A 21,702-nucleotide genomic window follows, 5' to 3' on the forward strand; every position below is an offset into this window, starting at 1 on the left:
TTGCTGCTCTTATTTTAGATTTTTTTTTTTTTGTAAATGCTACTTGTTAAAGGTTAGCTCTGTGTCTACACCACGAAGCTTTCTCTCTCTCAGGTTTTTTTCCCCTAAAAAGAGATCAATTGGGACAAACTCTTTAAATAACATTTATTAACTTATATGTATTAAATAACCATGAGACATGAAAACAGATTTTGATAGAAATTGTAATCATATTCAGATCAGAGAAGTTGCTTAGAGTTACAGAAGGCAGCTGCTTACCAACCTGGCTCACTTCTCGAGAAGTGGCCTCAATTAACAATTAAAGAAACATTTTATACAACTCCAGTTTGCCACATTATCACATTTTACATCAAACATGTTTGCAGATTAGTAGACATCCATGGCTCCAGCCTTGTCAAAATATTACACTTTGTTTTTAGCTGAAGGACGCCGCTCTCATTTCATTCCCGAATCTTTATATAGCCGGACCGAGGAACTGGCCTAATTAGATAAACTCCTGGGGAAAACATCAGTTCTGGCATGCAACAGGCAGCTAATATTAACATGTAATAAGCTCACACATAATCAATGATAATTATCCTAACTTAATAGAGACATTGTTTTATTTATGTATTTATTTTTCTCTTTGCAACTAACTGCTGATCGCAGTTATTGTGTTTAGGATATCAAATCCATGATGCACCAGGACCTATTTACTTTTTTTGTCACTTTCTTGAACAGACCACCATAACACATGTGAGTTTGTATTCTGGCCACTCAGCCTGCAACCTTGGCTGGCCTGTTCTGACACTCAATTTATTGTCTTGTGATTTGAGGCTTTCGTTTCTCATTACACCCAAAGTTTTTGTGTCCTTGTGTGGCAAAAATTAGCTTGTGTCTCCGTGTAAATCACCTGTCATATGTACATGCTCCTTTAAGGAAAGGCCAAGGGTGTCATTTGATTCCCGCTGCCTTGCTTTCATATTTATGCGTATCATATTCACATCCGCTGGCCGTGTCTCAGCTGAGCTATCCATCAACACTTTTTATCCCCATCGCACAAACAATGTGGACATAAAACCTTCCTTTACGTCAGCAGAAAATTCTGCTACAAATAAAGCGTGAACAACACACCTCTTTATTTGTCTGGGTAATAAATAAAATGAATTAAAAGCGATAAGTGACACAATTTGCATTAGTCAAATACCTCAGGCTTGGGCATAATGGGCATTACCTGTGGGACAAGGATGTTATGTAAAGTATAACTCAAAAAGCTGAGGACATAGATGATACAATAAACGAGTTCAGAACACTGAAGGACAACCAGACCCAGGGGGACATGTCCTGCTTTCCCAGGACAGGGCTATTTTTCAAACTAAATTGTCAAAAGAAGATTTTGAAAACTGTATTACTCATTGCATTGAAAGAAATTTGTAACTGAGGTGAAATAACATATTTATTTGCAGTCATTTGTTGACATGATGAATCAGATGCACCCTTTTTCACCTGCAACACTGCATCAATGTAAATTACATGTCAGATGGTTATTTCTTTATCAAATAAAGCAAGGAAATTGTATTGTAAGCTATTAATATCTTTTCTTTAACTGCAAAGTAGGTAAAAGCATAAAAAGATTAAAGAATTTACCGTGCATTTACTGATAGGTAAAAAATTTAACTGATAAAAATGGCAATAGGCCTTATACATTTTAGAGTGCAATACATTGCATTTTTTTTTTTTCGATTAAAATGTTCCAATATAAATGTTTTTTAATCCTCAAACATGATAACCTGAGTATATGCAGAAGCAGTTTTAAAATTAGTTTTATCTATAAAAAGGAAAACCTATATAATCCAGGAATGCCTTTTGAAAACATACAGTAATTGACCCCTTGGTAAATCCTGATTGTAAAACATCACAGATCTTGAAAACAACATAAAACATAAATTCCTTATCTTAATAAATAATGAATAAACATAAATAGATAATAAACAACAGCACTGAGATCTATTAGTTTGGAAGGCCTCTTCTCTTGCTATTTTTAAGTCCCTTCTTAAGACTCATCTTTTTTCCTTGGGCCTTTGTTTTATTCTGTTTGTATACTAATATGTATTTTATACTCAATCATTTCTATTTTTTAATTGCATTGTATTGTATTATTGTGTACAGGACTTTGGTCCTGTCCTGTTGGTGTATAAAGTGCTTCATAAATAAAGTTGGTATGGTATAGTATGGAAATAAAATATTTGGTTCTTTAGCACTCTGAGAGCCATGATATTCAAATGGAGGAAACATGGAACAGTGGGGAAATTTTTCAGGAGTATCATTAAATGCTACCAAAATAACCCCAAAAGTAAAAAAAAAAACAAAACAAAACAAAAAACACCTAAACAGCTTTAAAGCACTTTGGGCCTTACTTCCCAGGTGTAAGAAGGAGACTGGGCAAAACCGTCCCCAAAATAAAGCTGGAAAACCACTGTTGATCAAAACCAAATGAACACCCAGAGTTTTGTGAAAATATATGGACGAAGAAGACAAACCTGTTAGGAAGGCTGCTAACCAATACTTTAAACAGTCAAACATTGAGGAGGTGGCTTTAGTTTTTTGTATTAGTTGATTTATTTAGTTTGATATAGAATATTATTATTGTTATCTCAAACATTTATGTCAGATTAAAGCAAAAGAAGAAGAAAACTGTAAGATGGGTTAACATCTATTTTCAGGGCACTTTACTGCAGAGCTATATTTTCGCTTAATAAAAAAAGCTCTATTTTGAGCCTGTGTTGGCTTTATGGCAACAAAAATCATGCTCATCTGCAGCTTGTTGATTCTTTCAATTATTCTGAAAGAAAAAAAAAACATAAAAAAAAAGGCAAGACAACAACAAAAAGGGCATCTAGTTAAAAGCGATGGAATGAAAAGACGTCTCTCTCAATTTTGTACTCTCAGACGGAATCAGTTGCCTTTGGCCTGCTTAGGGGTAGAAGTTGAGGGAAGCGCACAAAAAGCATTGCAATTATTCTGCTCTGGCACAACAACAGAGAGCAAAAGGAGCATCAAAGGCTTTCCTCTGAGCAAAATAGAGCTCCCTCAGAGGAAGAGCACAACCTGCCTGTGAACACCACTGCCTGGACTTTTTCGGCCTCTTTTAAGCACAAAAAAGTACAGCATCCACTGTTGCAGTACCATGAGTTTGCCTTAAAGTTTAAAATTGTTTTGGTTTTTTTCCTACTCTAAAAAATACCATATAAACCAAGCCTAAAAACAGCAAACAAAAGTAATTTTATTCTTACAAATAATCTCTTGTAGAGCCTGTACAACTGGAATTTTGTTTTCTCTACATTTTTCTTCAAACATAACATACAGTGGAGAGCACATTTATTGGAAAACCTGTTATAATTTTTAAATCTTAAAATACATTTGTCTATTATTGTGATAACAGTATTTCACAATTTTCTTTTCATTTATTAATTATCCTTTATATATATAACTGGAATTTTTTTTTGTTATAGACCCTAATATCATGCACTAAGATAATAATTCTAAATAAAGTAAACGATTTTTCCTAGAGATGGCTAAAAATACATAGAGCTATTTTACACCATTAACATAATTGGTGCCTTTTATCAATGGGAGCGATACTTAGTTAAAAAGTGTTTTCTGTCCTTCCATTACAAATATAATCCTGTAGAAACTCAGCTGCACTAATGAGCTTTGGTCCCAGGAAACCAGGTGAGCTTTTTAGAAATAAACATTCTGGAAGGACTGAACAGGAAACATAATAAATATGTGATAAAGCACCTTAAGCCTCTTTAAGTGTCATGGAGGATATTTTTCAAATATCAGGAAAGAAAAAGCAAGAAAATTGAAAATAGGTTGTGTCTGAATTTTGTCCAAAACATATGACTATATCAAAGAGATGGATGAGCAGACATAAGGGCATGAAATTTATATAATTTGGTTTTATTCTGCGCAAATTACCATGTTTACACATTCCTGTTAAGCCTACAATGATTGTTAGTTGTACAAAATGCTTAGAATAAAAAACATTTAATTCTAAGTAGTTCTTCTATTTTAAGCTTTAGCCTACTGCTTTAAGATTTCAATTATAATAAGGCTATGTTAGAATTCTTTTTCTTTAACACAACACAATAATATCTTTGATACATGCAGGAAAAATCTGAAGACAGAAGTTCTTCTTCAAATGTTCCCATATGCACTTAAATCCATTTAGTTAATAAATAGCAAACCAGAAAACAAGTCCACATTACCGGTATATGTAATAATTATTAGGCAGATACGTTATTTCTTTTCAACCCATGAGCCTTTAGAGACACTTAACTTATAACCAGTGATCTAGTTGTAAAAAAAAAAGAAGGGGGATAGTGGAATTTTGAGAGCAATTTGGAATTTTGAAATTTAAAGCATTTGCAAGCATACATTGCCTAATTAATGTAATCTATTAACCTAGAGCAATATGCATGGTATGGTTGTTACATGTCAGGTACATCGGTCATCTAAAGTAAAGAAACAAAAATAGTATTATAAACCAATAAAGGTTTCCTTGTTTTATTTCTTTTTATCTGATCATTTATACTGTTTTTTATGCTTATGGTACCCTTCTATAATTTTTGATCAAGTGTTTTTTTTTTTTTTTTTTATTACGCTTTGTTTTTTTCTGTGTGAACTGTTCCATACAACTAAACTTGTCTTGCTTTAACGTGTAGTCTTTTTGTTGCTCTTACAAAAATTTTCCTTTTTTAAAAACACAAGATACATTTCCCTGACATATTTAGATATCTAAATAGTCAGTTAATTTTGCAAACTGTAAGAAATATATATTTTGTCATCCGTAATACTGTGCCAAAACTATCATTATGCAGCAATTGTTAGCGCGAACAAGCCCTTGATATTTAGCAAAACTTTGAAACGAACCAATTTTATAAAAATCTAAATTTTCGTTCAGGCATATTGAAGGTCCTCTAAGATTGTTAATGGGGTCCTCGCGCACCCGGAAGCTTCCTCTCACATGTTATTGTGTACATTCACCGGTTGCTATGCGCAGTTACTACATTGTCACTGTAGTTTATTCACCTATTTTTATATCTAGAGGCTGATAGACAGATTAAAGGAAGATGAAAGTGGTTGCACTGATTAGGTAAAATAAACTTCTTTTTCTAAACGGCTCATAATTTGCTGAACATCTAAACGAGCATGTTAAAGAGTCTGTCTTCATTCAGAACTTTTACATTTTTGCAATCTTCACCACTTATTGCCATTAACAAGTTCCTGTTATTATCTATATGGGTGAATAGATTTGTTGTGTGATTTTAGCTTCTCCAGTTCATTCCTTCACTCTTTACTGTTTTAACTGTGGGTTTTGCCACTGTTTCTGTCTGTGATGCTGCGTTCCAGTGGGGGAAAAGACAGCTGCTTCAACATGATGAAGTGTGTTAGTGCTGGACACAAAATCGTGGCTCTTGCTAACCTGCGTCCCGCTAAAGCAGGTAAAGAAAATCATCAGTTGTGGTTTAAGTGTGTTCCACAGATAATCTGAGAAGCTGTATTTCATTTAGGTTGGCAAGATGGAACTCAAAGCTACATGCATTTTTCTTTCACAGATGAGTTACACTTTAACCATTATGGACAAAGTGTAACTCATCTGTGAAAGATGAGTTACACTATGGCCATTATGGACAAAGTGTAACTCATACAGTTACAGAGATAGAGAATGGTTAGATATGATGGCATTTGACCTTTGTCTAATTTTTTAGTGAAATTATTTTAGGTAATTTCTATTAGTTCTTAGCACGTTTCACTTATATATTCAAATGTCAAAGTATATTTTTTGTCCAATATCGGACCAATATATAATATTAATATGGGATCAGGACATCCCTATAAAGCGCATTGCACCAAATACATGCAGGTGTAAATATGTACTTAAAATCCAGTATAAGAATGAATTTGATTACTGTCAGGTCCTGACCTAAAGGGAAAAGACTGTAAAATCAACTTCTAATTGTATGAGGAGAGAATCATCCACAAGATTGGGGTTTTGACAATAATTTTTCACAAAATCCGAATTAAATGACTGATGTTGTAGTTATTATTTTGAATATTTTTAGTTATTAGATGGTCTCAAACTAACTATTACTGCTCATTTTAAAGTAAGTTTTTTTGGACTTCTGCTTACATCCCAATTTTTATTTATTCATTTTTTCAAACAAGTCATCAATGAATATCCTTTAGAATTTGAGTCTTAAACAGTTTTCTTCGTGTCATAGATGAATTGGACAGCTACATGTACCAGACGGTGGGTCATCAGGCTATAGAGCTGTATGCTGATGCAATGGAGTTGCCTCTGTATAGACGCACCATACGTGGTTCCAGCCTGGACACCAGCAGAAACTACAGTGTTACTGAAGGGGATGAGGTGGAAGATCTGTATCAGCTGCTCTACCAAATTAAGGTAGGTTTCTCTTCAATAAGAATGTGTGAAATATTTTTATTTTTACCATTTCTCCTCCTGTCATTTATTGGACCTGCACACTACTGGAGAAAAGGGAAACTGCCAAAGATGCAATATAAACAACAGAAAATTGGTTTATAAACCATTTTTGCATGGTGAAATATCAGAAAGATAAACAGATTGTTTGGCATTAACTTTCAACCTCTGTATAGACTGGCTGTAGCATTTCACGATCATTAGTGCTGCATGAATGAGTCAACATACCTAATCTGATTAGTAATTATAAGTAATTATATGCAATGTATACAATAGATCTCACGTAACAGGTTGAATCATCTCAAGACAAATAAAGAAATAAAATGTCATGGTCAGGTCCCTTGCACTTGCTGTGCTCTTGGAACAACAGGGAATACACACCTACAAAAATTGTGCATGTAGGCTTGTTGAACTAAGAGAGATAAGTCTTTGGTTCTGCACTTTAAGTGCAAAATGTTCCCGCCATGCGGTCAAACATAAATCTTGGCACATTATTTAGTTAAGGATGTGGGAATAAAGATCAAGGTAAGTTAGAGGAGAAGTAAAAACTTGCCAGCAGTTAAAAGAGTTTAGGGTTAGGGTTATAATTTTACAAAAAACTAGCAGCAACTCTTAAAAATCAAGTTCAGACTTAAGCCCTTCAACCTAATTGCTTGACAGTGACCAGCAAAAAAAATCATGCAAATGGACAGATAAAAATGTTTAGAGACTGGATAATGCTGGATAGTGTACTGTGTTTTTTTTAACAACCATCCCTATTTCTATCTCATGTTGCTGGTGAAAGTCCTGACTGTATTATTCGTCCATTACGCAGGAGAAACTATGGGGCACATGCAGAATCCTCTTAAACAGAGAACAAACATAGAGACTGGGAAGAGAAATTAGAGTGGCATCATGGTTAGAATGTGGAAGGAAGCCCTAGTGAAAGACTTAAAAAAAGAAGAAATGGAAACTTCTTTTGTGTTATAGAGCCTTTTATGCAGCTGAACTTTTTTAAGAGGGGACTACGAAGCAGGTTCTTTTGCTCCCACATAGAACCTGAGGTTCCTTGTGGGATTTGCCGTATTGTGAACTTTTTTCACTTTTTCCTGGGTCTCTACCCTACACTGCAAAAATGATCTAGATATAAGTAAAAATGTCATTTGCAAAGAAGAAGATGTTCTTAAAAATATTAAATTAAATGTATTTACCCTTAATTCTAGTAGGTAAATGTGATTAGTTGCCAATGGAAATTGTGTTTTCACTAAAATAAGACAATTAGATAAAATTCACTTCAAATAATTTTTCTTATTATAAATTAAAAATTTCTTGTTCCATTTGCAAAGTGTCTCACATACCTTGTCAATTCAAGAAAAAATTAACTTATTTTAAGAAAATAATACTTTTTTTTTTTTTTTTTTTTTTTACAGTGTAGGCCAGTGGGCCTTAAATGTACATTTCTGATCCAGGATGTACAGGATGGCCTGCTTGTCTCTGCCAGTTGCTGTGTTTTGTCTGCCTTTTCAAAATCTGATACAATTCTATATGTTTGCATTTTCCTTCTTCCTTGAGATCCTCACTTCCTGCTACTTATGAAGATTGGCTCGTATTAATTCTCACTCTCCCACTGAACTGCGCAAATTGTCGCTCCCAGATCTTGTTTCTAGCTCCTGTTATATTACCTTTTATTGGATCAACCGTTAGAATACTACAATGCAAGAAACCCCAAACTTCTCTGCTAAATCTGTAAGGTTGAAGGCTTCCAGATCATGATGCAACAGATGGATGGATGATTTTTGTCAAATTTGGACAACAGCCTTTCCAAAAAACAACTAAAACCCTCTTCCCACATTTGCATTAGCATTAACATAATGTATTTTTAAACTCCATGGGGTGGGCTATGCCTATATATCAAATCATGCAATTGATTGTGGAAAATTATATAGCTCCTGTGCGGTGGATAGTAACGTCGGGAGGTTGCTATGTTAAATAAAATAGTAATATCCATAGTATGCATTCTGCTACCTCTGATGCACTTCTATTTTGGGTTAAGTATCCTTACTGATTTGCACTATTCAGACTAATCTTCACTCTGTTTGTCTTAAGAAATAAATTATGTTCCACTGATATGGTTTACTACATTTTGGTTTAAGTCCATTGTTGTGAGTCTAATCTATTTTACAATGATCAATTGTTGGAGCAGGGTCAGAGCAGTTGACTTGAAGACGCTCAACAAGCTGTTAAGAAAAGCCAATTTTGTTCTGGAAGCTAATCTAGAACGTATTGAGAAGATTTTACAAAGATCAATCATTCCTAAAATTGGATTCTCACTGGGGGGTGTCCTGATATTGACATGAGAAGTCGATCTGATATCAGCCAAAAAAATTAGGCCTGCCTCTAAAATCTCAGATATTAGAAAACTCAAAGTAACACTTTGCTTCTATCCAAATCCGTTTTAAGTTTATGTAACTCTATTGTTTATTGTCCTCTGTTTGACAAATATCTCTTGATCAAGCCTTTTTTTTTTATCATTCCACACTATAAAATTAGTTATAAAAGTGTGCATGATTCCTGCTGATATTGTATCGGGTCATTATTGGTATCAGTCAGTACACAAAGCTGCTCTATCGGTATCATAGTTTCAGGACATTCCTAACTTCGCTGTTGACCCTAAAGCAGGGATGTCAAACTGCTTCCAGAAACGTGTGGCTGCAGTTTTTCTTTCCAACCAAGCAATGGCCCACCAGACTCCATTCATCTCATCAAGTGAGTCCAGTCTTAACATGATGACTTGATGAGATGAATGGAGTCTGGTGTGCCATAGCTTGGTTGGAAAGAAAACCTGCAGCAACATGGCCCTTTCTGGAACCAGTTTGACACCTGTGCCCTAAAGCATCCAGACCCACTGTAAAACAGACCTCCACTGGAGATTTTTTCTCCCTATAAGCATAACTATCTACATTAACTCATTGATTGAACCACTACAATATGACTTGCAAAAGCTTTTAATATACCTTCAGAATTTCTAAGTGTTTTTGAATTTAACTGAGCTTTTGTCAATCACCTTTCGCCCTCTCTCTTGCACTTCCTTAATTTCTTCCTTAAGTATGGTCATTGTGATTTGAAAGAAGCTTTTATTTAGCTTTAGTTTGGATGTTGATGAATGCATGAATGAATGAAAGCTGTATAATGGATTCCTAACCTTCCGCGTGCTCAAAGTGCAGCATTATGCTGCTGCTTATGTTGAAGCATCAGCTGAATCGTTGCACTCTTACCAACACCTGTTTTCATGTGCAACTAATCTGCTCAGAGAAGTAAAAAGTCATGTTGGTGCTTTTAGTCTGTCTCATTTAGTATGCCATAACTTGACTTGCAAGTGTAGTTAGTTTTTCTATCCGCTTCTCTCCGGAACAATAGTGTGCAGGCTGCATCAGTTGATCAAAGTTTTATGTGCAAAGTTGGAGAGAGGTGCCCTTCAACAATAGCTTCACAGGAAGTTTCTTTCTTTTTTTTTATCTCAGTTGACAGAAGATCAGATACAAAAATTAATCACCTAATGAATTTTTCATCAAATAGCCCGTTTGCCAGGACGCTGAGAAAATATTCATTTGATGGCAAATTATGTATGAGGACCTCGGTGGTCCACTGCGGTGCAGGGGTGGGTGACTGACAGCTTTGAGATAAGTGCATGTGTGGTTAACTCAGCGCTGCCTATCTGACCGCCTGCAGCCATGAGGAAGCTACCTGGACAGAAACTTCAACAGCAGCAAAAGCTCTTCCTGCTGTCAGCGCAAACAGTGTGCGGGGATTGATCCTGTGTGGTGAAACACGTTATCCCCGCTGCACCCCCTACACAGCCTCCTATTTTAGCCCGCCTCGTCAAAATGTAAACGTCTGTTATGGGGATTGTGGAGTTTATTTTTTCAGATGAGTGTAAGCTCGATGTGCTGGAAGAAAGACTGGATATTGTTTTCTTTTGGTCCCTCTCTAAAGAGCTGATGTGGAGACATGTTTATCTGGAACGCAGGGTTGCTCCGGGGCTTCAGCATGTCCACACGTTCAGGCTTAGTGGCAAAGGCTAGTCAGCCTGCCCCGGGGGCTTTACAAACCTCTGCCTCCTTTTTTTATCATCTTCTTTATAAATCACCCAACTTTACACGGTCATTTAAATGGGGGGACTTTTTTCATGTTTTCCTTTGCTGCATTTTAAGGCAAACTTCACATAGCCTGCTTTCTGTTTTTACACCATCTCACATGCACATTTAAATATTTATGTTGCATGTGATGCAATACCATCCTTGCCTGTGGCCATTTCTTTAATTGCAAAAGCCTGCTAATTTCCCATTTCCAGGGCTCTTCAGGCCTGACCTCTTCAGTCTGACTGGCCATAGATCAGGGCAGTTGGACTCCCATGGGGCCCTTGCAGGCCTGCAGAAACTCCAGTCATGTCCCCATTTACCCTTCTCACCGTCATCAACAATCCTTCACCATAAACAACAGGCTTCCTCTTTTGCTTACTGAGTGATGGCAACCATAAGAGTACAACTTGCTGGCTCAGATTTCAGCTCAGCTGCTGCTCTCTGAGGCTGTTTCCCACTCTGATCTGGGGCCCTGCATATATATTGGTGTTGCGTTGTATTTATTTAGTTAATTTTCTTAAAAAAAAAAAGGAACTTGAAATTTGTCTTTATGTTCTTAGTCAGCATGGTGAGTTTTATGTGCTATTTTCAAAAGAAAGTTTTTAAAATTTCAATATGTAACATTTTTCAGTTATTTTTAATTGTTTAGGATTTGATAGGCAACTATAATTAAGAATAAACATTTTAGAATTGTGTTTTTCCTTCAAATAATTGTATTAAAAACTGATTTATTTTCCCCAAAATATAAAAATAAAAAGTTTATTTAAAAGCAATCTATCATAAAACAGTTTGAGTAAAGATAGTTGTGATGACATGTTGTACAGAATTAGAAAATATCTGTAAAACACAGAAAATGTTACGTTAGGTCATTGAAAGAGGAAAGAAAATATAATTTTTATAAAACAAAACCTGTCTAAAAAAACACTAAAAATAAGTAGAAAATAATTTATGAAAAGCAATGAACAAGATTACATAATTCAAACTTCAAAACTTACTCTGTGGAAGTTTGAATACATTTTAACTTAGAGCATTATAGATGGCAAAGACCACTTGCTTTTAGAGGAAAGTTGGTGATTTTTAAAAGTGGATATTCCTCCCTCCTCATCTTCCACCTTTTAAAACCGGGCAACACAAACTTACACCATGAGCCAACAGTGCCATCTATGGGTCATCAGCATTATCTGCCAAGCCAGTGCCGTCGGAGAATGTTTAACCCATTCAGCAAATTCAAAGGAAGAGATCATATTCTTAAGAACCTTTGTAGATGCAGAAAAAAGAGAAAAAACCCCTGCAATTATATTAGAAAAAATGAGCTATCTTTTCCCTGGCAGTGGCCATATTGGCAGAATGACAATGTGGCTCTTTAGTTGGCCTCTTTGCTCTCATCGCTGGCTGTGCATGGCAGCGGTTCTTTGAAGTGTGTAACCTGATAGACATGCAATCCACGCAGTACCCTGTCCCATCCTGCTAGGTGCGGATCTTTGAACTCTTCCTTTGAGGAACTGAAATAACAGTTTTGGTGAAGAAGTTTTTTGACGTTGTTGTGGTTGCTTTTAGCTTTAGGCTGCATTTCAATGGAATAAATTTCATCTTTGTGTCATCTTGGAGATGAAATCTAAGAGTCTTAAGTGCTGAAAAAATGTTTAGGGTTTAAACATATTTTCATGCAATAAAGCAGGGCTGTCATTGTGCTTATGAGTTACAAAGTGTTATTTTGCAAAGTGTGTGTCCATACTTGACTGTGAGGTTGGTCTGCTCTGGTTTGTATGATCCACTCTGATGTGTGATACAGATCAACAGTGTCAGTCACCCCTGGCTGTATCGCTAGTCTCCCCTCTGCTCAAACCCTGCAGAACCCCTCATATTAGTCATATCGAATCCCTCAAGTCCTATATCCTTCTCTCTGCGCTCTGTGACCTGACACAGTGGCTCTTTCTGTCCTGTGACCCCCTCTTGTGTGTGTGTGTGCTCTATGCACGCTCGCCTGTTCAAGGTCATTTCTAACTGGGACCCCTAATACATGATAACAGGTCTATCTCTGTTGTCCTTGCACACCTCTTGACAAGTTTGCCTTCTTTCAGCACTCTGGGTTGGGCTGAGGTGCTCTCACGCCTCTCATTCTTCCATGCACTTCTCCTCTGTTTTCTAGATCTCGCTCCTTACTGTTTCTAACTTCATTTGCTTCAAGCTTCAGTGTGATATGTAGGATTTTGTGAAATTGTTAAACCAGAAGTAGTGCATGTCTGTGAAGTGGAATTAAAAGGATAATGGTTTTAATTCTTTTTTTAACTATAAAACTTAAGAAGTCTCTTGTGCATCTTCAATATTCTGATTCCCTAAATGATTGCTTCGTAGAAACCGAACTCCAATTACAGCTGTGTTTATGTAAAACTATAGATAGCCACTCCTTGTTTATAGCTTAAACTCAGTAAGATTGGTTTTGGAGCCTCTGTGAGAATACGTTTTTTAAGTCTTGCCACATTTCCATAACATATTTTGGTATATTATTCCCAGGTGTTTTTCCTGTTCTTAACCAAAGTATCTCCACTGCAAGATTCTTCCTTTATCCTGTTTATAATAGGATGAAGAGTGCTAGCTTTCCACCGCAGCATTGAAGTATGATCTTACCAGAGAACCTCACTGTATCCAATATATGGCTTAACGTACACTCCTACAGAACTTCAGCCATCTTCCTCTCACACTCTTCCATAAAGGCCAGGTTTGTAGAGTTCACCTCTTCCTTTTGAAGACTTCTTCCACCTGAGCTGCTAATCTCTGCAGCTCCTCTAGAGCAGGCCCCCTGTTTAATCCTCTTCTTGACTTTTCAGTTTGTGTGGATGCCCATGTTTTGTAAGATTTCAAGCTGAATCGCTATTCAGATGCCGCATTGAACAACAATCTTTGAAGGTTGTTTAAAATCTAAAATTTTTTTCATGGATGTTCTTAACTACCCCCTTAGGTCTTCACAGAGCAGTTGGGCTTATTCTACAGTGAGCTATGAGGGGGATTATTAAGGTAGATTGTGTATACTGTAAATGTTTTACTGGAGATGAGGTTAATTACACATCTACAAGTTTTTCAGACTATTTCTGATAATAAAGTTAGAAATTATACATCATTTTACCCTTAAGTTTGTGTTTTCAATATGAAAGAATGTGGTGATGCTTGAGGGGTATGAATACTTCTACAAGGCGCTGTGAAGTATAGTAAACGGAAATGACTATGACATCGACTCTGCAACCTTTGAGCTGATGAATAAAGACAAAGACATTTAAGCTCATTAGAGTGATGAGGAACAATAGATGATATCTCCGCACATGTTCTATTCCGCCAGCTCTAATTAGCCGAGCTGTAACATCTCTGTCACAGCGAGACCCTGCTTACAGGAAGATGGAAATGTTACTTTCAAACCTAATTTTTTAAAATCCTTTAATGTTTGGACTCTCAGAAATGCAACGTTCAAAATACTTCCGTTTTCCCTTTTATGGAAAGTATTTTTCACATGCAGCCCCATGGTCTTATATATTGGATGTGTGAAGGTCAGAAAAACTCTTGAAAAGACACTTTGAGAACTTTGGTCTTTTTAGATGAAAAAAAAATCCATTCCTCTAATGTGGGTTAAAACTCCTCGTGTTTAGTGGGATAATCCCTCTCTTGAACTCACGTACACTCTTTCCTCGTCCTCTCGATGTTTCCCTTGACCTTTATTAAATACACACTTCACTCCCCCCCAAATGGTACGTTATTGACGTCTGCACACAAGAGTGAGGCCCTCAGAGACAGCCAAAGCAGCCTGTCCACAAGTCCAAATGCTCATCTTTTTATAGTCTTCCCTAAACAACCATTCTTTCTACCTTTCCTCAACTTTTTCTCTCTGGTATTCTTGTCGCACTTTGATCTGGACTCTTCACAAGCCCAGATGCGAGCATCCTGATTGAGGTGCCTCCTGCTGTGAAGAGAGATGGCAAAAGAACGGAAGAAAGTGGAGAAATAATGGAGAACTGTGGGGCAGGGAGGTGGAGGAGTCTTTAGTTGAACCAGGAGCCTTGTAGTATTGATTGGGCAGCCGAGGTGTTGTGAGACAAGATGTTGAGGTGCGGTGTGAACCATGAAAGGTGGTGGGGAGGGGTTGGTCAGAATCAAACACCCGGCCGATCTCTGATTACCAGCATGGTGCGGCATTAGACGTACATCAGGGGCTGGACAGGAAAATGGATTTCTTTAAAAAGCTGCTTAATACATAAATCATGACCTCTGGGGTCACTGTGAGAGGGTTTAGAAGATCAGATCGATAACAAAGCTAATTCTGGCTTGTTGTAGGTGGTGGTGGTTTAGAGACATCTAAATGGTATTATTGGAAGTTGCTCACAAGCGGTTAAGGGCCAACAGACAATCATTTGTGCAAAGTTTTAATGGCTACAGGTAGAGCTCAATAAGTTTAAATGATCATAAACATGTTTTTAGTTATTTATTTTGTTTGAATAGTAGAGCCTTGGTAGACCCATTACACTCAATGTAACATATTCCAAGCATTTATTTCTGTTGATTTTGGCTTAAAACTACCAAAACCTGTTCTTTAAACATTTAAATCTTTTATTAAGTCAATTTAAAATAGCATTTCTAATGAAGGAATTCCAGTATGTCTATTTACTAATGTCAATATTATATTACTTAAATCAATTACCAATCCAATACTTGTTTAGAGCCCTTCTGCATTGCTTAATAAATGTGCCGTGGTATAGAAACGATTAGCCTGTAGCTGTACATAGGTGTTATGAAGCCTAGTTTGCCTTTAAAGTGGATTTTTGAAGCTCTTCTGCATTGTTGAATCTGATGTTTCAAATTATCTTCTAATCTAGGTTATATTCTACGGATCTTCTGTGGGCTTCATGTCTGCCCAGGTTGGTGGCCAATCAGGCAAAATGACTATTTATTAAGCAGGTATTGGTACCCTGGCAGTGCTGACATTTGATTTGAATAAGCCTAATTCATTAACACCAGTAGATGACATAACTTTATAGATCATCCCATACTGTAGCTTCACACTGGGCCTTAAGCAACTTGAATCTGAGCCTCTTCACTGTTCCTTCACTCTCTGGAGGACCAGCCGTAATCATAAAAGTCAACAGAGATAAATGCTGAAAATGGGATTTTTGTGTCATCAATCCATATTAAAGTTAAACTTTTTAGAAATAAATACATCCATCTAACATTTCTGTCCTAGATTCCTTTATGGAGCTGAATTTCTGGTGCCTCTTTCTGATGGTCCTTGTTCTCTCTTCCTCAGGTCTCAGATTCTTGTGTTTGTTTGGCTTGTTTTGAACTTGAGGAAGGATAGAATTAGCAATAAGATAATGGCGCTGCTGTGCATTGTTCACATGGCCGTGTGGAAATGGTGGGTCAGAATCTATTAGATGCAGACCCATTTCCCACCAGCTGACGCTACCAGTTAGCCGCAAACATTAGATAAAGAGCCGAGCCTCCCGAAGCCTTTGTGATTTGTTTGTGTTTTTCTGCTTAATGTACTTTGCTCAATCTTGTTTAGCGATGATGGAAGCTGATAGCCTTATCTTGCCTTACCAAGGGCATGAGCCACAACAAGCTGGTTGATTTAAACATCAAACTAATGAAGAACAGGGTGTTTTTTCTGGGGTGGGGGATTGTTATCACTGGCATTTTTGCATTGAATTAGCCCTAAATTTACAGTGATATAAATTGTATTCTGACGTTTCATCTAGAATTTTTTTTTTTACCTTAGCCACAGCTCGCTCATATAACCAGCATCATACCAGGAAACATGTTAAGTGCTTTAACTCACTGCCATTAATCTACTCAAGTTTTAGAGCCCTTTTAAAAAAATATTTTGTTCTTATCTAGGAAGTATGTGTAGCAGGCCTCATCACCTCATACTGTTTAAGTCCATCTATAGAAAAGAAGCCCTATGGAGTCTGGAGAGTAGGTTAAACCAGCATTAGGGCTATATTTTCTTCTAGTTTCTCTCTGGGGCTCAGAGGAGGGGTCGGTCAAGTCTTTTAGTTCTACAGAGAATTCAGGGCAGGAGAGTTACAACGCAGAAAGCCGGGAAAATGACCTCACCAGAAGAAAAAGGGGGAAAAAAACTACCAGTTTGTGTGTCTGTGTGTGTATACATGGACATGAGTACACGACCTTGCATAAACCCTGTGGACCAGGCGTTTGTTTTGGCCCATAAAAAACAACTGACATAGTTTACCTCTCTGCGGCATGAGACTCGCTCTTTGATTTTTGTCCCTCTCACTTTCTGGAAGCGGCTTCCTGCCTGAAATCCTCTAACAACTTATTTTTTTTCAACCTTTCGCCTAATGGGAATGTTTCTATATGACAGTACAGGGATCACAACTTTGCTTTTATCTCTCAGTGAAAACCGTTGCTGCAACCCCCCCCTTTTTCGCCCCGAATGTTTTAAGCTTTGACCAAACATAAGAAATTAATTTTGAGTAAATTTCATTCAATCCTGGTAGAAGTGAAGTTTGTTTGCTTAGCTGCAAAGATTCAAGCATCCATATCTTTCGTTTGCTTCTCATCTATTGAACTTAAATGTGTTTTGACAAGAAAAGCCTCTGTGTTTTTGGTCTACTAGCATAAAGTGTTAATCCTTGCTTTTGCCAAAGATCTGTTCCTCCCTGCCTGACAGCTATCTGTGCGTATGTTTACATAGACGTATATATCTTAAGAAGAGTCACACAAAATGTTGATCTCTCCACATATTTAACTCTCGCTCTATAATGCTCAGAGTGTTTTGCTCTAAAAGGATTCTGACACTGTACTCTACAAAATACAGAGCTCTATAAATAGTGTTTTTGACTTTTCTCACATTTTTTTATATTAAAACTACATAATTAAAAGTTTTTTTTGTAGGATTCAATGTAAGATATTCTGACTGTAGTTTTAGCTGAGTCTTCGTGAAAGAACCTGAGCCTTGTTACATTGGATGGAAAGAATCTGTAAACATGGATTTCAAAGATATGCTGCATGCCTCAAATTTGGTCCAATTTATATCTGAACTAAATCATCCTAGAACATTTTTGTTTGATCCAAACTCTTTTACACTAGTACTGGTTTTTGGGTTGTTCCTGTGGATTTCTTGTATGTAGGTCTATCCATTATCCTATCCCTCTGACCTGCATCATGATGCTACTACAACCATTGCTCAACCTGGGGACTTAGCCATATTAGTCAACTTCAAATCGCACACAGTTTAGGAGTAATGAAATAAAGTGTGCTGAATATGAAAACCTTTTAACACTGTTTAATGTTATTTTTCATAATTTGCACTACTCATTGTAGGTTTGTGGGGTAAAGTCTCAGTAAAATTATCTTTGTTTTACTTTAAAAACATAGAAATAGAATGCCACCATTGCACCTCCCGAAATAACTTTGATATTTTGTCAGCTCCAAATCACTGCTCACTCCCCTGTCAGTCCTCACTTTTCTGGTTGGTGAGCATACCTCATTCATTGGCCTGAAGAGACGTGTCATCCCTGCACCACAGCCAAGTGGGGGATTATGCTTTTATGTAGTCTTCTTCTTCTTCTCTCCACTTCTTCACACCCTAACCTTGTTCATCTTTGGAAGTTAATGCACAACAGGCCTTAGTGGGAACTCTGATTTTCTTGTTTAAAGGAATAGTACACCCAAAACATGATTAGCCTTCATTTTCTACTCACCCCCATGCTGAACAACACTCTGGAGTACTTTTTTGATATCTCAAATGCATCTGGAGATCTGGGAGGCTTCTTGCTGTCTGCTGACATTCAAATAATGGAGGTCTATGGTGACCGAGACAGAAAGGTCCATAAAAGTCCACAAAAAACGTGTCAATATTCCTCCATACTGCTCGTCCAATGTATTCCAAGTGTCCTGAGTGGGTAGCATCCAGAATTTACTCGAAACAAAGTCATTTAGAATGTTTTTAGAGCATAAACAGTAGTGTATAGGATTTCCTAAAAGCGCGCACATGCGCGCTCACGACGCTACGGAAGCCGGCAGACCAAACCAGCGCATTCAGCTCGGCAAAGAACTCATGCTCTTCCTCAACACTGAAGTCCTCAGACATTTTTCTTTCGTTGTTTCTTTCTTTGCACAGGTAAACAGCACATTTCTTCTTCTACGCTTGCATTATTGGCAGAGCAGACGCTGAATGCGCACTTTCATCTGGTTTGGTCTGCCGGCTTCCGTAGCGTCGTGAGCGCGCATGTGCGTGCTTTCAGGAAATTCTATACACTACTGTTTATGCTCTAAAAACATTCTAAATGACTTCGTTTCGAGTAAATTCTGGATGCTACCCACTCAGGACAGTTGGAATACATTGGACGAGCAGTATGGAGGAATATTGACACGTTTTTTGTGGACTTTTATGGACCTTTCTGTCTCGGTCACCATAGACCTCCATTATTTGAATGTCAGCAGACAGCAAGAAGCCTCCCAGATCTCCAGATGCATTTGAGATATCAAAAAAGTACTCCAGAGTGTTGTTCAGCATGGGGGTGAGTAGAAAATGAAGGCTAATCATGTTTTGGGTGTACTATTCCTTTAAGCACTATGCATGGTTGTGACCTGAGACATGTTGAGTCATCTAGCTATTCTGTCTGCAAGCACAGAGGAAGAGCCCATCATTCAATAGCTGCTTCAAACACACAGTGACACCATTGTATGAAAAGGGAGCATGTTTTTGAAAGCCTTTTTGCACATGATTACGACTAATATGTGTTTTATACACCTGCTTAGCTTCTGTATGCATTTATTGTTTTGTTTTAATGGAAACCCTTATGAGGTACTATTGCATCCGAGCGGATTATGTGTTGATTTTGAGTGTTAATAACATATTAAAAGTGCTTTAAATATTTCTTGTGTATGTATTTCCACATTCCCCCCAAGTTACCTCTATCTTTACTTTAGTATTCACTTTGGACAAGGCAGTGTCATTCATTTCTCAGACTCTTTTTTTTTTGTCATTTTAGTATTTCTAAGCTGTCATGGTACCTTATTACGCCCCAGAACTTTTTCAGTATTCCATTACATGCAATCACTTGACCCCAACAGGCCCCCAACTCTGCACTGCATCTACTTTAGATGCAACTACAACCCCCATCTCAATGTTCCCACTTTGGGGGCAAGCTCAGCAGAACAATCCCATTACATTAAAATGGTCCGGAGTGCATCTAATGCAGTCAACATTAAAACTGTGTCACATCCAGTCACTTACGTGATGGATGCAGGGAAGGTGGGGCAGAAAGGAAGCTGGATGAAGTGGTACGTAGAAGACAAGCGGGTGTAGGATTTAGAGCTTTGGGGTCAAACACGGTGACGATGTGACGTTGTGATAGAAAGATTGAAGAGCAGGAGACAGCACATGCTTGCCCTTGTACGAACTGTCATTCAAAGCGCTTTCATTGAATGCCTGCAGCTACTCCAGTTTCCCACCAAAAGGACATAACATTTAGAACACTACAAACAACGTATACCATGTATCTAAAGCATCATGCTTTACATGTTGTCCTTCCTTCCATCCATCCATCCATCCATCCATCCATCCATCCATCCATCCATCCATCCATCCATCCATCCATCCATCCATCCATCCATCCATCCATCCATTTTAGTTTTACTAGCTCTGGGCTCATGCTGAATATGGCATTTTGGAGACCTACCACTCTGCAAATTGGAGCTTTGTATTGCGAGGGTTTATAATTAGAATCCCATTGTGACAGTCGTTGAAAGAGCATTAATGAGCGTTCTGATGTATTCCATATGAATATGAATATTGAATTTTTAATATTTTATGGCTTTCTAATTGCCTTGGTTGCTGTTAATGGGTTTAGCTGTTAAACGTTTCCCTGACTGAAGATCTAACCAAGTGAGGAGAGAATTGCAGCTTCCCCAAATCTTTGTGTATATCTTTAGCACAGATAGATTGCAGGACTGAAGGCATGTCTGTGACTGTGAATACATTTGAGCCAGTCTTTTACTCCCATACAAAGATAAATGTACATATAATTAGAAAATACATCACACACGCTACCTGATACAGAGTTTAATGGCCATATCGTTTCTTTGTGGAGCAAGTCTGCTGGCCTTAATCTTTTCCACAGCTGACATCTTAATAACTCAGGCCTCTCTATCTTTTCCACAGGAGACATCCGGATGTGGGGGAAGGATTAGTTTAATGAATTTGACAATTAGTAACAGAAGTTAATGACTGCATGGGGCTAAGTATCCTGATGGACATAGCTTGGGGGACTAAGGGCCTCCATTGCTGTGGGCCATAGATCCTCATTAATAGCTTTTCCGCCTGCTGGAGAAGACATGGGAAGTCAGGCCAGGCCTTTGTTTAGCCTGGCTTTGATGGGGATCCGAGAGATTTTAGACTGTCACACAACACCATGCCAGAATAAGAACCAGCAGGGTCTGATGACGGGCCCCAATGTCTGAACAAGGTCACGGTAATTTAATATCAAAAACAAAAAGATCCCAGAAAAAGCCCTTTATTTAACATTAAATTTTTTTCACATTGCAACCGCAAAGTTAATATAGTCTGTTGGAATTTTATGCATTAGATAAAGTCGTTCATAATTATGAAGTGGAAAGAAATTAATGCATGGTTCTCAATATTTTTTATAAAGAAAAATCTCAAAAATATGACCCCTTTTTCTCTGATACCCCTAAGTGAAAATGTAAGGCAAGCAGATCTTTTTTTAAAAGACAACTAATTATTAGATTTGTCATTTGTATATAATTTGTTCTCAGATTATATCTGTCTGTTCTGTGTATAATAACATTAGAGAAACACAATAGACAGGTCAGGCATAAATATATAGAGACCATTAAAATAAACCAAGGTTATAAAACAGTATTTGCAAACTTAATGGGGCTAAAACCACTTAATTATTTCCTCAATCAGAATATGCATCACTCCCTTTGACTAACCCTATAGCATTGTACTGGTACCAGTACTGGAGAAGAGTGTGGTTAATGCAAAAATGAACTTGACAGAGTTTGAGGCAGAATTGTGAACTGATGGCCAAATGCGGTATGTGGCTGCTCCTGGTCTGTGTTTAC

General features: G+C 37.4%; 1 protein-coding gene across 1 annotated transcript in view; it reads left to right on the forward strand.

The window, feature by feature from the left end:
- The first annotated feature begins 4,997 nt into the window (after positions 1-4,997).
- dph6 (diphthamine biosynthesis 6) overlaps positions 4,998-21,702 on the forward strand; it is an 86,852-nt gene continuing 70,147 nt past the window's right edge. The window contains exons 1-3 of the mRNA XM_038272753.1: positions 4,998-5,137; positions 5,395-5,486; positions 6,267-6,451. Coding sequence (XP_038128681.1) covers positions 5,115-5,137; positions 5,395-5,486; positions 6,267-6,451 — 300 coding nt within the window. The 5' untranslated portion in view covers positions 4,998-5,114. The remainder of the gene's footprint in view (positions 5,138-5,394; positions 5,487-6,266; positions 6,452-21,702) is intronic.

Source organism: Cyprinodon tularosa, unplaced genomic scaffold (assembly GCF_016077235.1).
Source record: "Cyprinodon tularosa strain WSP-4 unplaced genomic scaffold, ASM1607723v1 ctg120, whole genome shotgun sequence".
Taxonomy (NCBI): Eukaryota; Metazoa; Chordata; class Actinopteri; order Cyprinodontiformes; family Cyprinodontidae; genus Cyprinodon; species Cyprinodon tularosa.